This window comes from Conger conger, chromosome 16, assembly GCF_963514075.1.
Source record: "Conger conger chromosome 16, fConCon1.1, whole genome shotgun sequence".
NCBI lineage: Eukaryota > Metazoa > Chordata > Actinopteri > Anguilliformes > Congridae > Conger > Conger conger.
In genome coordinates, this window is record NC_083775.1 from 35,660,404 (window position 1) to 35,677,903 (window position 17,500).

Here is a 17,500-nt window from a genome sequence, read left to right on the forward strand (position 1 = left end):
AAAATACAGCAGCTTAATTAAATTTTAATGAATTTAATTCTGTTTTGCATGAAGAAGCAACATGTCAATCATCACAAACGTTGTCATCAAATTTTAAAAAGAAAAAAGATCAAGTGGTTCTTAACCTTATTGGAGGTACTGAACCCTGCAAGCTTCATCAGTGCATTCACCGAACCCTTCGTAATTGGAAAAATAAAATATGATTTCTTCAAAACATAGGTATATATTTTATTGGAAAATAAAATATATACCTATGCTTTTATCAAACCCCCAGGTTAAGTACCACTGATTTAGGGGGTTTTCTCCGCTGTTAAACATAGTGGCGGGTCATTTTTGACCCTTAAGACAACACAAGGGTTGAGTGTCTCACAGTTACAGGCAGCCGATGTTTACACACCCGTGTGTGTAAACGCAGTGCTGTGGTCTCCTCATTAAGCCTCTGCTTCATCCTGCTCCCGTGTGTGTAAACGCAGTGCTGTGGTCTCCTCACTAACCCTCTGCTTCATCCTGCTCCCGTGTGTGTAAACGCAGTGCTGTGGTCTCCTCACTAACCCCCTGCTTCATCCTGCTCCCGTGTGTGTAAACGCCGTGCTGTGGTCTCCTCACTAACCCCCTGCTTCATCCTGCTCCCGTGTGTGTAAACGCAGTGCTGTGGTCTCCTCACTAAGCCTCTGCTTCATCCTGCTCCCGTGTGTGTAAACGCAGTGCTGTGGTCTCCTCACTAACCCCCTGCTTCGTCCTGTTTTCAGGGGGTCCATTATTACGTGCAGGTTTCAGCATACAACATGAAGGGCTGGGGGCCCCCCCAACCGGCTGTTCCTGCCTGTGCTGCCCCCTCCTGTGAGTCTGCCACCCGGCTCTTCTTCATAATTATAAGATATACAATTTACCACTTTGCAAGCAACTTACAGTTGATTAGACTAAGTCGGGGACAGTCCCCCCCTGGATCAATGAGGGGCCTTGCAAGGGCCCAACATCTTCGCAACACCGGGGCTTGAACCACCAACTTTCTGGGTCCCAGTCATGTACCTTAACCATTAGGCTACAGGTTGCCTCTTCCTGGTCTACCATGCTCAGACTTCCAGTAAAGTGTGTTATGTCCGGTTATGTTGTAAAGTGTATTGTAGACACAGTTGTTGGTTGTAGATTTCCAAAACACAGCTGTGTTCCCGAGCCTGGATTCCAGCCATGTTTGTCCATAACATTGGATCCCTGTTGCATAATTGCTCGTGTTAGCATTGGTGAGTTCAAGGGGAGAAACTGGAAGAAACTGATGGAACCGAGGCGGGAAAGCTAATGGAGGTCTAATCTGCTGCGCTATCAATTCGTTTTGTAGCATTTTACTCTTTCAGATACCAACATTAACTAACAACATTATTAAGTTTGTACTCTTTAAGAGATGGGTGTAAAGGGCTTTCAAACTCATAAGTAGGCCCTAGCAAAAAAATAAGTCATACATTTCCCCTTAAAGTACAGACTAGCTAACCCCAGCAGTCAAATTTGAAAATGGGCATCCTCCTTAGCCAAGTTTATATCACAGTTACTACAAATGACACTGTCTAACTGCATGTGCCAGGCATTCAAGTGAACATTTATTTAGTTACACATTGTTCAATAACTCAATTTCTGACATATAATGGCTAGTCTACCTTGGCTGGACTTTTCACTAGAGGGGTTATCTTGCCTGCTGCTGTTTCCTCAGTAGATTACCAGGCATGGATGTCACTGTTTGCCAGACAATCCTTCCACAATGAGAAGATGCATAAACTGGCTGCCCAATGCATAAAATATCAAGGATTTATCCTCCATGTTATTTATTTGCAATGTTTTTGTGTGAGCTGTGTTGTGTCCACATATGACTGTGCAAGTAGCTAATTGAGAAACTGTCAGTGTTTGTGTCTGTGTGTGTGTCTGTGTGTGTGTGTGTGTGTGCGTGTGTGTCTGTGTGTGTGTGTGTGTGTGTGTGTGTGTGTGTGTCTTTGTGTGTTTGCAGTACATCTGTGGAATATTTCTTATGTGTGGGCAAAATTGATCGACATATAATGTAGTGTACACACCGTACTGGCTGGAGAAACAATGCAATCTCCTGTTAGTTTAAGGGTGAGCTGTTAGTTTAAGGGTGAGCTGTTAGTTTAAGGGTGAGCTGTTAGTTTGAGGGTGAGCTGTTAGTTTGAGGGTGAGCTGTTAGTTTGAGGGTGAGCTGTTAGTTTAAGGGTGAGCTTTTAGTTTAAGGGTGAGCTGTTAGTTTAGGGGTGAGCTGTTAGTTTAAGGGTGAGCTGTTAGTTTGAGGGTGAGCTGTTAGTTTGAGGGTGAGCTGTTAGTTTAAGGGTGAGCTGTTAGTTTAAGGGTGAGCTGTTAGTTTGAGGGTGAGCTGTTAGTTTGAGGGTGAGCTGTTAGTTTAAGGGTGAGCTGTTAGTTTGAGGGTGAGCTGTTAGTTTAAGGGTGAGGCTAAACTTCTGTATGGTGCCGGCCACATTAATGTCTTTGATTTAATTTTATTTTCAAATAAGTTCATTAGAATGGCTGAGAGCTTAGCCTATTGACTCAGTCCATTAACTTAAATGAGCAAATGCAATGGATTTGTAGTTAAATGTTACCGTTAATGTGTCTCTGGCGGTCCCATCAGTGGTGTTATAGCCAGGAAATACAAGGAAGTGAAAACATATAATCACCTCTGCTTCTCAGGGTTGAGAGCCAGCCAGTACATAGACCGAACAGCATATATGAGTGCGATATGTCACTGAGTCTGGTCTTTTAATAATGAATAGGCGCCAGGACTGGGCCGCATTGGAGTGTCTTCAGTGTGTGTGCGTTTGTGTGTGCGTGTTCCTGCAGTGCTGGAAATATCCTCTTGTCTGTGTGCTGCAGTGAAATAGGATGGTAATGCCATTATAAGCAGGAGTGAAGGCTTGACGGCTTTTAAACAGCCTGGCCTTGCTGCCAGGACAAAGAGAAGCAGTAACTCTAAACTCCCCCTGTGTCAGCCTGGGAAACCATGTAGGCCCTGTCTCTTATCAATGTTACAGGTACATGACTGGGCCCTGAGTTTATGTTTCTGGTGTGTGGACTTCTGTTCTGCTCTCAGTCCATATTTCTGTCCACAGTGTTCGCCTGGAGAAAAAATGTGTTTCTTTCCTTTCGTAACTGCACATTTTTAAAGAGGGGTGGCCTCACACAGCCAGGTGTAGGCGACGTGATGCGTCGCTGAATGGCGGCGGAGGGGTCATTGTGCGCTATTGTGTGTCCACAGGCTGGAGGGACATCGAGAGGCGTGCGCCGCGGCTAAGGGGTCAGAAAGAGGTGCTGGACCAGCTGCTGGGCCAGATCAAGGAGGCTCACCAACACTGCGCCTGTCACGGTAAGAGGGGCCAGTGCCTGACGCTACTAGTGAGGACGCTAACGGGAACAACGCAGGGACGCTACTAGTGAGGACGCTAACGGGAACAACGCAGGGATGCTACTAGTGAGGACGCTAACGGGAACAACGCAGGGATGCTACTAGTGAGGACGCTAACGGGAACAATGCAGGGACGCTACTAGTGAGGACGCTAACGGGAACAATGCAGGGATGCTACTAGTGAGGACGCTAACGGGAACAACGCAGGGATGCTACTAGTGAGGACGCTAACGGGAACAACGCAGGGACGCTACTAGTGAGGACGCTAACGGGAACAACGCAGGGATGCTACTAGTGAGGACGCTAACGGGAACAACGCAGGGATGCTACTAGTGAGGACGCTAACGGGAACAATGCAGGGACGCTACTAGTGAGGACGCTAACGGGAACAATGCAGGGATGCTACTAGTGAGGACGCTAACGGGAACAACGCAGGGATGCTACTAGTGAGGACACTAACGGGAACAACGCAGGGATGCTACTAGTGAGGACGCTAACGGGAACAACGCAGGGATGCTAGTAGTGAGGACGCTAACGGGAACACCGCAGGGACGCTACTAGTGAGGACGCTAACGGGAACACCGCAGGGATGCTACTAGTGAGGACGCTAACGGGAACAATGCAGGGACGCTACTAGTGAGGACGCTAACGGGAACAACGCAGGGATGCTACTAGTGAGGACACTAACCGGAACACCGCAGGGGTGCTACTAGTGAGGACGCTAATGGGAGCATTAGCAGGGGTGCTATTGAGGATGCTAACGGGAACACTAAGAGAGATGCTAGTGAGATTACTAGCAGGGATATTAGTGAGCTAGTTAGCATGGATGTTAAGTGAGGAGCAGTTAGCAGAGACATTAATGTGGATGTTTTGTCTGGGACATTAGCTGGGATGCTAGCGAGCATGTTAGCGGAGACATTAGTGGCCACATTAGTGGGGACGTTAGCATTGATGTTAAGGGAGGAGCATGTTAGTGGAGACATTAGTGGCCACATTAGTGGGGAGGTTAGCATGGATATTAAGTGAGGAGCAGATAGCGGGGATATGAATGTGGACATTACCAGGGATGTAAGAGCAAGAGGACGGAATGAACAGTAAGGCAGTCGTACGGCTGATACCTGAGGTTCCTGAAACGGCCAGTGGATAAATGTTATTCGCCACTGTTGCGGGAGGGCCGCCCTGCTGGTCGAGTGAGTGACGGGCTTTCAGTGTGGCGTGAGTGGCAGTTGGCAAATTCTGCCCAGGGACATTGTTGTTGTTGTTCTTCTGTGAATGGGTGGGAAGAGCTGGAGCTTAAGGACCCCAGGCATCCTGTCAACTGCCCCAGTATCCCAGCACTGCCCCTCCACCTTCTAAAATAGCAATAATTAAACAGCGAAACTTCACTGGCACAGTATCCCCACCCTTGCACCTATCCGTCTGTGGTGCTCAGCACTGGGGTAGGAGCCGTAATGGCTGAGCTTTTGGAACTGAGAAGGGGATTTAGGGATGTCAGTATTTTTTGGGAGTAGAAGGTTAGTTTATTTTCCTCTACACTGGGTCCAGGGAGCCCAGATAGATTGGCTCAGGATTTTTGGACCAATAGGCTCTATTGAACCACAAAGCACATTAACTGCCTCCCCCCCCCGCCCACCCCCCGCCCACCCCCACAGAACACACTTCTCACTAGTGATTTACAATTCAGATGTTCTGCATGTGAAAACCGGAGACGTGGATTTTCTTGGAAATCCTTTAAATGTCAGAATGAATCTATGTAAAATTCCATGTTAAATGTGAATGTCATTTTATATGAAACCTCTGAATCTTTGTTTGCCTCTAGAGCCGTGCAAAACACAGCCGCACGTCAGAAAACACTCTGTTTCCAAAAGCCTCCGACACCTCTTTCAGCCCACCAACAAGTTTGTAAAAAACTTGAAAAGGTAAAGCATCTTTGTTCAAATTCGTCTTATTTTTATTTATGGGTTTTCCAGTTATTCTGTCATTGTGTTTTCCTCTGTTTATAACTTATGAGTTCTCTGTGATATTATTATCAGAAGAACCGGAGAACATACTATGGTGAATTCTGTGTGATATTATTATCAGAAGAACCGGAGAACATACTATGGTGAGTTCTCTGTGATATTATTATCAGAAGAACCGGAGAACATACTATGGTGAGTTCTCTGTGATATTATTATCAGAAGAACCAGACCATACTATGGTGAGTTCTCTGTGATATTATTATCAGAAGAACCAGACCATACTATGGTGAGTTCTCTGTAATATTATTATAAGCAGGAGAACCGGGGAACGCTGTATGCCTTCATACAGTGGCCCTAATGAGTTGGGTGAGGCCCCAGGGCCTGCAGTAGGCCACCCATAAGCCCCCTTCCCCACCCTCTCTCCCACAAGTCAACCGTGCCGTCTGCCAGTTGCGGTTTTACTTTTTCACCTTTTATGGTCGGACCGCGGGGCGTTCTTGAGGTACACGCTGAAATTTGATTAGGATCGCTCGGGTGGGGTCAAACCGGAGAGATCCCTGAACTGGAAATTTATATACTTGGCTACATTTTTTGTTTTATTTTCTTCCTCCCGGCGAGCATTCCACCCAGCAGGATGAGCTGCTCTGCTCCGCACGGAGCCTGGGTTTAATGCACTGGCTTTCATCACTTCTACAGCTGCCTCGTGAAAAGCAAGATTTTGGCTTACCTGTCTGCACAAGCAGACCACTGGTTATGAAGTGAAACAGTTTCTTTTTATGAAACCATTTCCCTTTTATTTTATTTCTCCAGGCATTTTTTTTATGTTCACCCCAGACCTGGGTCAAATACGTAATTGTTTTGGATTCAAATATTTTTCTGTGCTTGATTGATCTTGCCTGGTTTAATTCAGCCAACCAGGAGGACAAAAGGCAGGGTTTTTGAGAGTATTTCATAGGTTTCAGTACACCCGACAAGCCCAGCATAGAAAAGTACTTGAATCCAAAACAATGATGTGTTTGACCCTGGTCTGGTTCAGCCTGCAACACTCATCACATAACCCCTTTGTCGATTTGGAAGGGCTCGAGACTAGCATGTGCTCACCGCCAAAGCATGTGATCTCCCTGCTGCCCCTCTCCACCCTCCGGTCAATAAATGGTGCTCGCACAGACAAGAGTCAGAAGAACAACCTCCATTCGCAGCTGAAAAGGCGAAATTGATCGAGCGGCAGAGCTCGCTGGTGTGTGACGAGGCTGTCGTCAATCTCCATTTCCGAGCTCTTCTGTTTCCTCTTGACCAGGGGCCTGTACCTGACCTCCGTATTCTACAGAGAGGACAAGATCTTCGTCACGTCAGAGGACCAGATACCCATCGTGGAGATCGAGGACTGCTACTCCAGCTCCCTAATGCAGGACTTCCTCTGGTTCACCAAGGTTGGTCAGCTCAGCCTCACTCATGACCTCCGAATGGTTCCCCCGAATGGTCTTGTTGACGGTGTGTCCCCCCCCCCCGCTCCAGGTGTCCTACCTGTGGGAGGAGATCCCATGGCTCCTGCAGTTGCTCAGCCCCTCCCAGTCGTCCTGCTCCTGTAGCCTGCAGACGCACCTCAAGATGCTGCAAGCTGTGTCCCAGCTCCAGGTAACTCCCCGGGGCCTGCGGCGCGTCGCCGTGGCGTTGCCGTGGCGTTGCCGTGGCGTTGCCGTGACGCCTGCTCTCGGCGTGCTTCCGTCACCTTGCATTCACTCTTTTCCAAAAGGAACCCTATGATTCCACAGAAGAGCCCTATCCAGTTCAGCCAAATGGTTCTTTGTCAGGGAGCTTTCATCAGCTACACCGATGATAGAGGGTTCTATAAAGACCTAAAAAGGGTTCCTCTATGGCAGTGGTTCTCAAACCCTGTTCCTGGGTATCTACCATCCTATAGGTTTTCACTTCAACCCTAACAAAGCACACCTCACCCAGCAGCTTCAGATCGCATTGAGCTGCTAATTAGTAGAGTCAGGTGTGCCAGATTAGGGTTGATGTGAAAACCAGCAGTGCTGCTCTATGGAGACAAGCGAAAGAACCATTTTTTCTAAGCGTGTTCTGTAATTCTTCTCTGGTGTGTGTGTGTCTGTCTGCCAGAGCATGCTGGGAACTCAGGACCTGGGGCGGGTGTACTACGAGCCAATCAAAGACAAGCACGGCAACGTGCTGCTGGTGACGCTGCTGGACCTGAACTCTGGGCCCTGCCCGGACGGCATGCGCTGGACCCCTCTCTGCAAACTGCAGCACCAGCGCCGCCCCTCTGTCTCCACCTGCGAGGAGCCCACCGCCCTGGACATACTGCTCAGCTCACTGCAGGTGGGCCTCAGCCCTGAGTCACCCCGTAACACCCAGACACCCAGAGTCACCCCGTAACACCCAGACACCCAGAGTCACCCCGTAACACCCAGACACCCAGAGTCACCCCGTAACACCCAGATATCTGTGCCCTGAGTCACCCCATAACACCCAGATATCTGTGCCCTGTGTCACCCCATAACACCCAGATATCTGTGCCCTGTGTCTCCCCATAACACCCAGATATCTGTGCCCTGTGTCACCACCGTAACACCCAGATATCTGTGCCCTGAGTCACCATGTAACACCCAGATATCTGTGCCCTGTGTCACCACCGTAACACCCAGATATCTGTGCCCTGTGTCACCCCATAACACCCAGATATCTGTGCCCTGTGTCACCATGTAACACCCAGGTATCGGTGCCCTGAGTCACCCGTAACACCCACTATCTGTGTGGATGACTGTACCCCCAAGTCACCACCGTAACACCCACTATCTGTGTGTGTCTACATTACTCAACTCTCTGCTCTTTTTATAACAGTTCCCCGGCTTATAATTCCAAAACTCAGCTCTTCGTTTGTGATCTCAAAAATGTTCTGCTCTTCCTCGTGTCTTGGTTTTCAAGTAAAATTAAAACTGGCAGTTCTTTGCGGAAGCCTCTATTATCTCCCAGCCAAAATCCTTTGGCCACTGGCGTACATTTTGTTCCGAAGAAGTGCCTCCTCTTTTCTGTTTGGCAAAGCAGAGAGATGCTGGCCTAGCTGCTGACGGATGCTTCTGGACTGTGGAGACCCGCCAACCCCTTCTGTGGTGTCAGGGGCCACAGAACGACAAACACACTCATAAGCAGAAAGGGCCATTTTAAAAGGAAAAGTGGAAAAATTTTAAATTGCTTCGAGACCTTTGGCGCAAGCACGCATCACATTCTGTTGCGGTTCAACAGCTACAGAAGCAAAACATGCCAGAGAACGTGGTGGCTTTCAGCTGATATGGACACTGTAGGCCACTGCCGATATTTGATATTCACCTCTGTCCAAAAAGAACAGAAATTTTTTTTTCAAATGACATTTCACAAGTTCATACCATAACCAGAAATACACACACGGACAAACATCAACTCTCTCTCTGTCTTTCTCTCTCTCTTTCCCGCTCTCTTTCATGTTTCATGAATACAATGCTGTGTTTTCACATACTTAATTTTAAGAAAATGTGTGGTATAAATGTTTTGACCAGGATTCCTGAAAAGTAATATTAGATCTCAGAAATATCCCATTTTGCATGCTGGCGTAGTTTAGCCTGTGGCTTACATTTCTGTTGATGCCAAAAAATTGTAAATCCGCTAGCCGCTGATTTATGAGACATAGACTCTGTAAACTGATACCCTGATGCTGGTCATGAGGAAATTAGGTTGTTTTTTAACCTTTATTCCTAAGAATTAGTAGATTAAGAAATAGAACATTGCCATATAGAACTAGTCCTGACTAAAACGAGGTGAACCTGAATCCATTTTGCGATTTCAACTACACTGACAAATGCTAAGTTGGACATCAGTTCTTCTCCAAAATATTAATCCATATGAACAGGGGGTGTTTGGTGCCCTGAGTGAAAGTGAGTCCATAGTATTTTACACGGCAGAAAAGATCCAAACGCTGGTTGTGCCATGCCTATGAATTATAACAGAGGAAAGCTGAATGTGGAACTTTAATGACGTCCCTGTGTTGTTTCAGGAGAAGCTGTCGTACCATCGGTGTAGCAGGAATATTCTTCCCCCAGGGCTGTACCTGGGTTATCTGAAGCTATGCAGCTCTGTGGATCAGATCCGAGTCCTTGTGCCCCAGAAACTGCCCAACATGCTCTGTCACGTCAAGGTCCGGGACAACAGTAACGTCTCCAGGTATGGCAGAACACCCAGGGGTGCTCCGTACTCAACACCTGGAGGAAGGGGGCTGTCATGTTAGCATCGTTTGTGTATGTGTATGTGAGCTTTATGTGTGTGCACATATACACACGTGTATGCGTGAATGTTCTGCGTGTCACGGTATGTGTAAGTTTGTGTGTGACGTGTGTATGTTTGTGTGTGCCATGTGTATGTTTGTGTGTGCTGGCTCTTGTATCTTTTAGTGTGACGGTGCGTGTGTATGTTTGTATGTGTGATGGGGTGTATGGTATGTTTGGTATGTGATGTATATGTGTATATTTGTCTGACAGTGTATGTTTGTGCGTGCTGGTGTGTATATTTGTGTTTGACAGTGTGTATATTCGTGTGTATGTTTGTGTGTGATGGTGTGTATGTGTGTGTGTGACGGTGTGTATGTATGTGTGACGGTGTGTTTGTTTGCGTGTGACGGTGTGTATGTTTGTGTGTGATGGTGTGTATGTGTGTGTGTGACGGTGTGTATGTTTAAGTGTGATGGTGTGTATGTATGTGTGACGGTGTGTATGTTTGCGTGTGACGGTGTGTATGTTTGTGTGACGGTGTGTATGTTTGTGTGTGACGGTGTGTATGTTTGCGTGTGACGGTGTGTATGTTTGTGTGTGACGGTGTGTATGTTTGCGTGTGACGGTGTGTATGTTTGCGTGTGACGGTGTGTATGTTTGTGTGTGACGGTGTGTATGTTTGCGTGTGATGGTGTGTATGTTTGCGTGTGACGGTGTGTATGTTTGTGTGTGATGGTGTGTATGTGTGTGTGTGACGGTGTGTATGTTTAAGTGTGATGGTGTGTATGTATGTGTGACGGTGTGTATGTTTGCGTGTGACGGTGTGTATGTTTGTGTGACGGTGTGTATGTTTGTGTGTGACGGTGTGTATGTTTGCGTGTGACGGTGTGTATGTTTGCGTGTGACGGTGTGTATGTTTGCGTGTGACGGTGTGTATGTTTGCGTGTGACGGTGTGTATGTTTGTGTGTGACGGTGTGTATGTTTGCGTGTGATGGTGTGTATGTTTGCGTGTGACGGTGTGTATGTTTGTGTGTGATGGTGTGTATGTGTGTGTGTGACGGTGTGTATGTTTAAGTGTGATGGTGTGTATGTATGTGTGACGGTGTGTATGTTTGCGTGTGACGGTGTGTATGTTTGTGTGACGGTGTGTATGTTTGTGTGTGACGGTGTGTATGTTTGCGTGTGACGGTGTGTATGTTTGCGTGTGACGGTGTGTATGTTTGCGTGTGACGGTGTGTATGTTTGCGTGTGACGGTGTGTATGTTTGTGTGTGACGGTGTGTATGTTTGTGTGTGACGGTGTGTATGTTTGTGTGTGACGGTGTGTATGTTTGCGTATGACGGTGTGTATGTTTGCGTGTGACGGTGTGTATGTTTGCGTGTGACGGTGTGTATGTTTGTGTGTGACGGTGTGTATGGCAGAACACCCAGGGGTGCTCCGTACTCAACACCTGGAGGAAGGGGGCTGTCATGTTAGCATCGTTTGTGTATGTGTATGTGAGCTTTATGTGTGTGCACATATACACACGTGTATGCGTGTATGTTCTGCGTGTCACGGTATGTGTAAGTTTGTGTGTGACGTGTGTATGTTTGTGTGTGCCATGTGTATGTTTGTGTGTGCTGGCTCTTGTATCTTTTAGTGTGACGGTGCGTGTGTATGTTTGTATGTGTGATGGGGTGTATGGTATGTTTGGTATGTGATGTATATGTGTATATTTGTCTGACAGTGTGTATGTTTGTGCGTGCTGGTGTGTATATTTGTGTTTGACAGTGTGTATATTCGTGTGTATGTTTGTGTGTGATGGTGTGTATGTGTGTGTGTGACGGTGTGTATGTTTGCGTGTGACGGTGTGTATGTTTGCGTGTGACGGTGTGTATGTTTGCGTGTGACGGTGTGTATGTTTGTGTGTGACGGTGTGTATGTTTGCGTGTGACGGTGTGTATGTTTGTGTGTGACGGTGTGTATGTTTGTGTGACGGTGTGTATGTTTGCGTGTGACGGTGTGTATGTTTGCGTGTGACGGTGTGTATGTTTGCGTGTGACGGTGTGTATGTTTGCGTGTGACGGTGTGTATGTTTGCGTGTGACGGTGTGTATCTTTTGTGTGTTAGGGAGGAGTGGCAGTGGCTCCAGGCCCTCAGCTGTCTGGAGGAGTCCTTAGAGATGGACCAGGACATCCAGAGCGGCGTGCATCACTTCCTGCAGGACCTGCGCAGGGCATGCTGGGAGCTCATGGCCCAACTCAACATACCGGCCGGCCAGGTCAGGAAACAGAGCATCATCATAGGTCTGCATCAGGCTACCATGGTTACCACCTCACCACTTCCCTCTCTCTCCCCAAGGCTCAGGACTTTAGGATCTACAGCCAGGAGGTGCTGGAGTTTGGTGACCGGGTCTGCTTCTTGCTCCTGCTGCCCCCGTCGGATGACGTGTGCACTGCCCCAGGACAACACAGCCCCGTCTCCCCCCAGCCTGGGTTCCTCACCCTCCCTCTACAGATCTTTGAGCTGGGTAAGACCCACCAACCTTCACAGTAGTGCAGTTTCTGTTTTTATACTCACACACTAAACGCTAAACAAGATCTAAGGCACTCATGACACAGCAGATATGGTTGTATTAATAGAAACTGCAGGTTCAGTAAGCTTGATCATTAGAACAATACATGTGAAAATGTGTTATAATAAATACCTTGGACCTTAGTCCTGGTTATGTGCAGTCTTACGAGCATATTGGTCCAGGTGTACGCAGTCTTATGAACATCTTATTCCTGTTGTGTGTGTAGTCTTATGACCACCTTGTTCCTGTTGTATGTGTAGTCTTATGACCACCTTATTCCTGTTGTATGTGTAGTCTTATGACCACCTTATTCCTGTTGTATGTGTAGTCTTATGACCACCTTATTCCTGGTGTTTGAGTAGTCTTATGAGGACATTAGGACTGTTGTATGTGTGGTCTTATGAGGATCTTAGTCCTGGTGTATGTGCACTCTTATGACGATCTTAACAAGAACAAATTTGTGTGTAGAAAGGTGTGAGGATGATCTGTGTGGGTATAGGAACAGAGGTTGGTGGGAACTAATACCCAGGACTAAATAGGAACTAAAACTAAAACTGGTGTAGTCCTCTCTATGCTGGACAGCACAGTACATAGGAGTGCTGCCAGAGAACCTCTGGTCCAAGGTCTTTGTTTATTAGGGTAGATTTGAGGCTAGTAGTTTCACCCTGTGCTTGTACAGTGAACAAGGCGGGAGGTTTAAGACTCTGTTTGATCTCTGCATTTTGAAAGCAGAAATCCTGTTTCTCAGAAGCCATATAGAAGCCATTAGTTGAATGGGCAGAGAGCTGTCAGTAACTGCCTCTGATCTCCCTGTAGGTTGACTCCTGCTATGTGTTTTATTTTCTGCCAAACCACCCAGTAATTACCCTGTTTAGGCATCGCACGTTCAGTTTTATTTCTGTTCTGTTTTCACGCGCCTGTGAGCTTACTTCACATTTTTATGGACCCGCTTCTCTCCTTGAGTCTGCTGTAAAACATTCTCCTCTTCACACCAGGGATGCTTTTTGATGCTTTTTTCACTTTGGTGGAAAAATACTGAAATGTTTCGGAGATTAAAACATCAACATATTGGCCTGTCTTCAATCAAGATTTGCCCATAACTTTGACTTTTAAGTAAATGCAAACTTTGCACTTTTTCCCCCCAAACTCAGTCTTAGTTCAGTCAGGGAAACTCACATATTTAAATATGGTAATGACACAATTATTTATGTTTGGTGCTGAATGGGTCAGCTTTAGGTACTTCTTGAGCACGGACCAATGTGCACAAACCTATCAAACAGAAAGCATGATACACCTCCCCTACTAAATTCACAAAAAAAACCCTAGTCCATAGAATTGTAATATCTGGGAAAAGAGGACATACAAGTACGCATGGATGCACACTCAAAATGTTGGTCCTTTCAAGAATGTGGAAACATGTCAGGGGATTATAGTATGTGCTGGCTGTTTGCATATTTGTGGTTGGGAATGCAGACAGACAATATGGCGACTGCAATTGATGAGTGCTCTACGGAGAGTACAAGTATGCATAACCAAACCCAGCCATTGTTAATTGTTCGCATTATCTCCTACTCCCATTTTGCGAGTAGCTGATAGGGTGGGGCTTCCTTCATAGAGCTACTCCCACTCCTGTTTTGTGAGTAGCTGATAGGGTGGGGCTTCCTTCATAAAGCCACTCCCACTCCTGTTTTGTGAGTAGCTGATTGAGCAGGGCGTTCTCCACAGAGCCACTACCACTCCTGATGTGTGAGTACCTGATAGAAAGGGCTTTCTCCATTGACCCACTCCTGTTTCACGAGTAGCTGATAGAAAGGGATTGCTCCATTGACCCACTCCTGTTTCATGAGTAGCTGATAAAAAGGGCTTGTTCCACAGACCCACTCCTGTTTCATGAGTACCTGATAGACAGGGCTTTCTCCATAGAGCCACTCCTGTTTCATGAGTACCTGATAGAGCAGGGCGTTCTCCATAGACCCACTCCTGCTTTGTGAGTACCTGATAGAGCAGGGCGTTCTCCATAGACCCACTCCTGCTTTGTGAGTACCTGATAGAGCAGGGTGTTCTCCATAGACCCACTCCTGCTTTGTGAGTACCTGATAGAGCAGGGCGTTCTCCATAGACCCACTCCTGCTTTGTGAGTACCTGATAGAGCAGGGCGTTCTCCATAGACCCACTCCTGCTTTGTGAGTACCTGATAGAGCGGGGCGTTCTCCATAGACCCACTCCTGCTTTGTGAGTACCTGATGGAGCAGGGCGTTCTCCATAGACCCACTCCTGCTTTGTGAGTACCTGATGGAGCGGGGCGTTCTCCATAGACCCACTCCTGCTTTGTGAGTACCTGATGGAGCAGGGCGTTCTCCATAGACCCACTCCTGCTTTGTGAGTACCTGATGGAGCGGGGCTTTCTCCATAGACCCACTCCTGCTTTGTGAGTACCTGATGGAGCAGGGCGTTCTCCATAGACCCACTCCTGCTTTGTGAGTAGCTGATGGAGCAGGGCGTTCTCCATAGACCCACTCCTGCTTTGTGAGTACCTGATGGAGCAGGGCGTTCTCCATAGACCCACTCCTGCTTTGTGAGTAGCTGATGGAGCAGGGCTTTCTCCAGTTCACTTCCAGGCCTATCACCAGAGCTTCACGGCGCAGTACTGCCGCGTGTCGGCCCTGCTGGAGCTGGAGGCCCTGCTATCCCAGCAGACCTTGCGAGAGGCCTTCTCCGAATCGGAGGTGCAGACCGCCAAACAGAAACACCAGCAAGTCCAGCAGCACCTGCAGGTGAGGCCTGTCAATCCCCAACAGAAACCCCACTCCTCAGTAATTTTATGAGATAGTAATGTAGTCAGTGCTTAATTCAGTCTTCAGTAAATATAAGAAGCATACAAAATGCAATTAAATCCATTCAATATTTGTTAAATGTATGAATTATTTTCAAAATTTATGAACCATTTCAGAACGTACTGATTCACCATCGATAAGGCATGCAAAAACACAATATGACTAAATTAATTCAATATTTGTATAAATGTTTGAAACATTCACAAAAAAGCCTGAATATTTGGTGAATGTATGAAAGGCCGAAGTACTTGAAAAGCAAAAGCTTAAATGTTTATTTTTGTCTTAAACACACTCATTGAGCACTTTATTAGGTATTTAGAAGACTTATGTTTTAGACTTACGTATTAAGTCTTCTGCCAGAAAATATGTGCTTTTTTGGGGGGAAATGCACGATAAAATGAATGTATTCATTGACACATTCTTCCCCCCCATGGAAACATTAACTGAAATATTTCGCACTGGAAACTGTGGTTTCCGTGGTGACCGCTCGACCGCTCTGCCCTCAGCAAATGGAGGAAGCTTGGCGGGAAGTCCGCTGGATCATGGACGCCCTGCAGCTCGCGCGCTACAAGCAGCCGACAGGGGGCGTCTCGCTCTGCTGGATCATCGACTTCTCCCAGGACGCGGCTCCACAGCCGCCCCCCTCCCTCTCCTCTCTGATGGACTTCCTGCCCTCCCCTCTCCCCTCGCCCCTCCCCTCCCCCTTGGCTGGCCGCAAACACAACTACGGTGAGCAGACCTCCCCCCCCCCCCCCCCAAACACACACACACACGCACCCTGCTAGCCAAAGAACACAGAAATATATTACCTTACACAAAGTCATGAAAACATGGTTTTCTTATGATTTTATCCGGTTGCAGCTATGTTTTCCTGCTTAACTGTTTCATATTGGCCTGGAACTATTTGCAATGTCGCTGGAAGGTTGTGGTCTTTTTTAGCCACTAGGCTTTTTAACCTTGTTATTAATGCCAACAGAATCACGGTTTTGTGCCATCTTGTAGAAAGTTGCAATAATATTTTGTGTGAGCTTGAATGTGGAGCCTTCCCATAAAGAACAGCAGTAGATGACTTCACTTCCATATGTCTTCCAGCTCCTGAATCAAAAGTCTTCAGAAGTTTTTAGAAGTTTCTAAATATAATAAGTTTACTATATAAATGGCACTAAACAGTTGAGAACTAAATCAAATAATAATTTTTTGTGACCACCCTTAGCCTTTAAAACCACATCAGTTCTCTTCGGTAAGCTGTCGTGCAGTTTAAGATGAACATCGGTTTTTCCAAACATATTACAACTTCTGAAAAGTGGACTATTGCTAAATATGCTATTTAATTTAACAAAATACAAAAACTGTAACATTCAATTGTTTGGAAATCTCAAATTCTAGTAATTGTTCTAGTATATATTTTTTTCTAGTGACACACTAATGCGGAAATAACATAAATAAATAAATCAAACAAATCTCAAGCCATGTTTTGAAACAGCTGGAAGCTGGTCACCCAGCTGGTCACTCAGACAAACTTCCTACACTAGCTGGTTGACCAGTTCATACCCAGCGAGACCAGCTTTATAACCAGCTTGGCTATGCTGATTGACCAGTTCATACCCAGCGAGACCTGCTTTATAACCAGCTTGGCTATGCTGATTGACCAGCTCATACCCAGCTAGACCAGCTTTATAACCAGCTTGGCTATGCTGATTGACCAGTTCATACCCAGCGAGACCTGCTTTATAACCAGCTTGGCTATGCTGATTGACCAGCTCATACCCAGCTAGACCAGCTTATGACCAGCTTGACCAGCTCAATGTTAAATTTTCAAGCTGGTCGAGCTGGGTTTTACAGCAGAGTAGCGCTGTGCCGGTGTGTGGCTTTGCTCTGCTCGTCGAATCCCGACCCGAACTGGTGTTGCGTCCTGCAGATTCGCCCGGGCTCTCGGACGAAGACGTGTTCCTCCCGACGGACAGCGACTACGACTCCAGCCGCACCCAGAGCCCGCGCGAGCTGGACCTGCTCCCCGCCTCACCCTGCTCCCCCAGGGGGGGCTACGTCCGCGGGGCGGGGCGCGGGGGGGGGTGTCTGAGGGGCCCGGCCCCGGACGTCCTGCGCACCTCGGAGCCCGGGGCCGAGGGACAGGCGGACTTCGTCCTGCCGAGTCGGCAGATTGAGCTCCTGCGGATCACGGAGAAGAGGCAGGCCCTCTGTGTGCGTACGGGCAGCCTGGAGCTCCCCCCTTCGCCCCGCCGCCTGGGGCAGCGTCTCCTCCCCCACCCGCCCCCCCCTGCCCGCTCCCTCTCTGAGGACAGCGGCTCACGCCTGGTCTCCACGGCGACGTCGGCCGCCTTCACCGCCGGGCCCTGCTACACCACGCTGAAGGTCTACCCGGAGTACCGCACGGGGCTGCCCACGGAGACCAGCGTCAAGGTATGTCCGTCTCACGCACACGCCCGGAACCTTCTGTCTCACGCACACCCAGAACCTTCTGTCTGTCCATCTC

General features: G+C 47.6%; 1 protein-coding gene across 1 annotated transcript in view; it reads left to right on the forward strand.

Moving 5' to 3' along the window:
• LOC133114194 (ankyrin repeat and fibronectin type-III domain-containing protein 1-like) overlaps positions 1 to 17,500 on the forward strand; it is a 140,439-nt gene that overhangs the window by 120,857 nt on the left and 2,082 nt on the right. The window contains exons 9-20 of the mRNA XM_061223362.1: positions 750 to 840; positions 3,251 to 3,358; positions 5,217 to 5,316; positions 6,656 to 6,788; positions 6,874 to 6,993; positions 7,480 to 7,698; positions 9,407 to 9,573; positions 11,728 to 11,878; positions 11,959 to 12,127; positions 14,780 to 14,946; positions 15,513 to 15,735; positions 16,925 to 17,427. Coding sequence (XP_061079346.1) covers positions 750 to 840; positions 3,251 to 3,358; positions 5,217 to 5,316; positions 6,656 to 6,788; positions 6,874 to 6,993; positions 7,480 to 7,698; positions 9,407 to 9,573; positions 11,728 to 11,878; positions 11,959 to 12,127; positions 14,780 to 14,946; positions 15,513 to 15,735; positions 16,925 to 17,427 — 2,151 coding nt within the window. The remainder of the gene's footprint in view (positions 1 to 749; positions 841 to 3,250; positions 3,359 to 5,216; positions 5,317 to 6,655; positions 6,789 to 6,873; positions 6,994 to 7,479; positions 7,699 to 9,406; positions 9,574 to 11,727; positions 11,879 to 11,958; positions 12,128 to 14,779; positions 14,947 to 15,512; positions 15,736 to 16,924; positions 17,428 to 17,500) is intronic.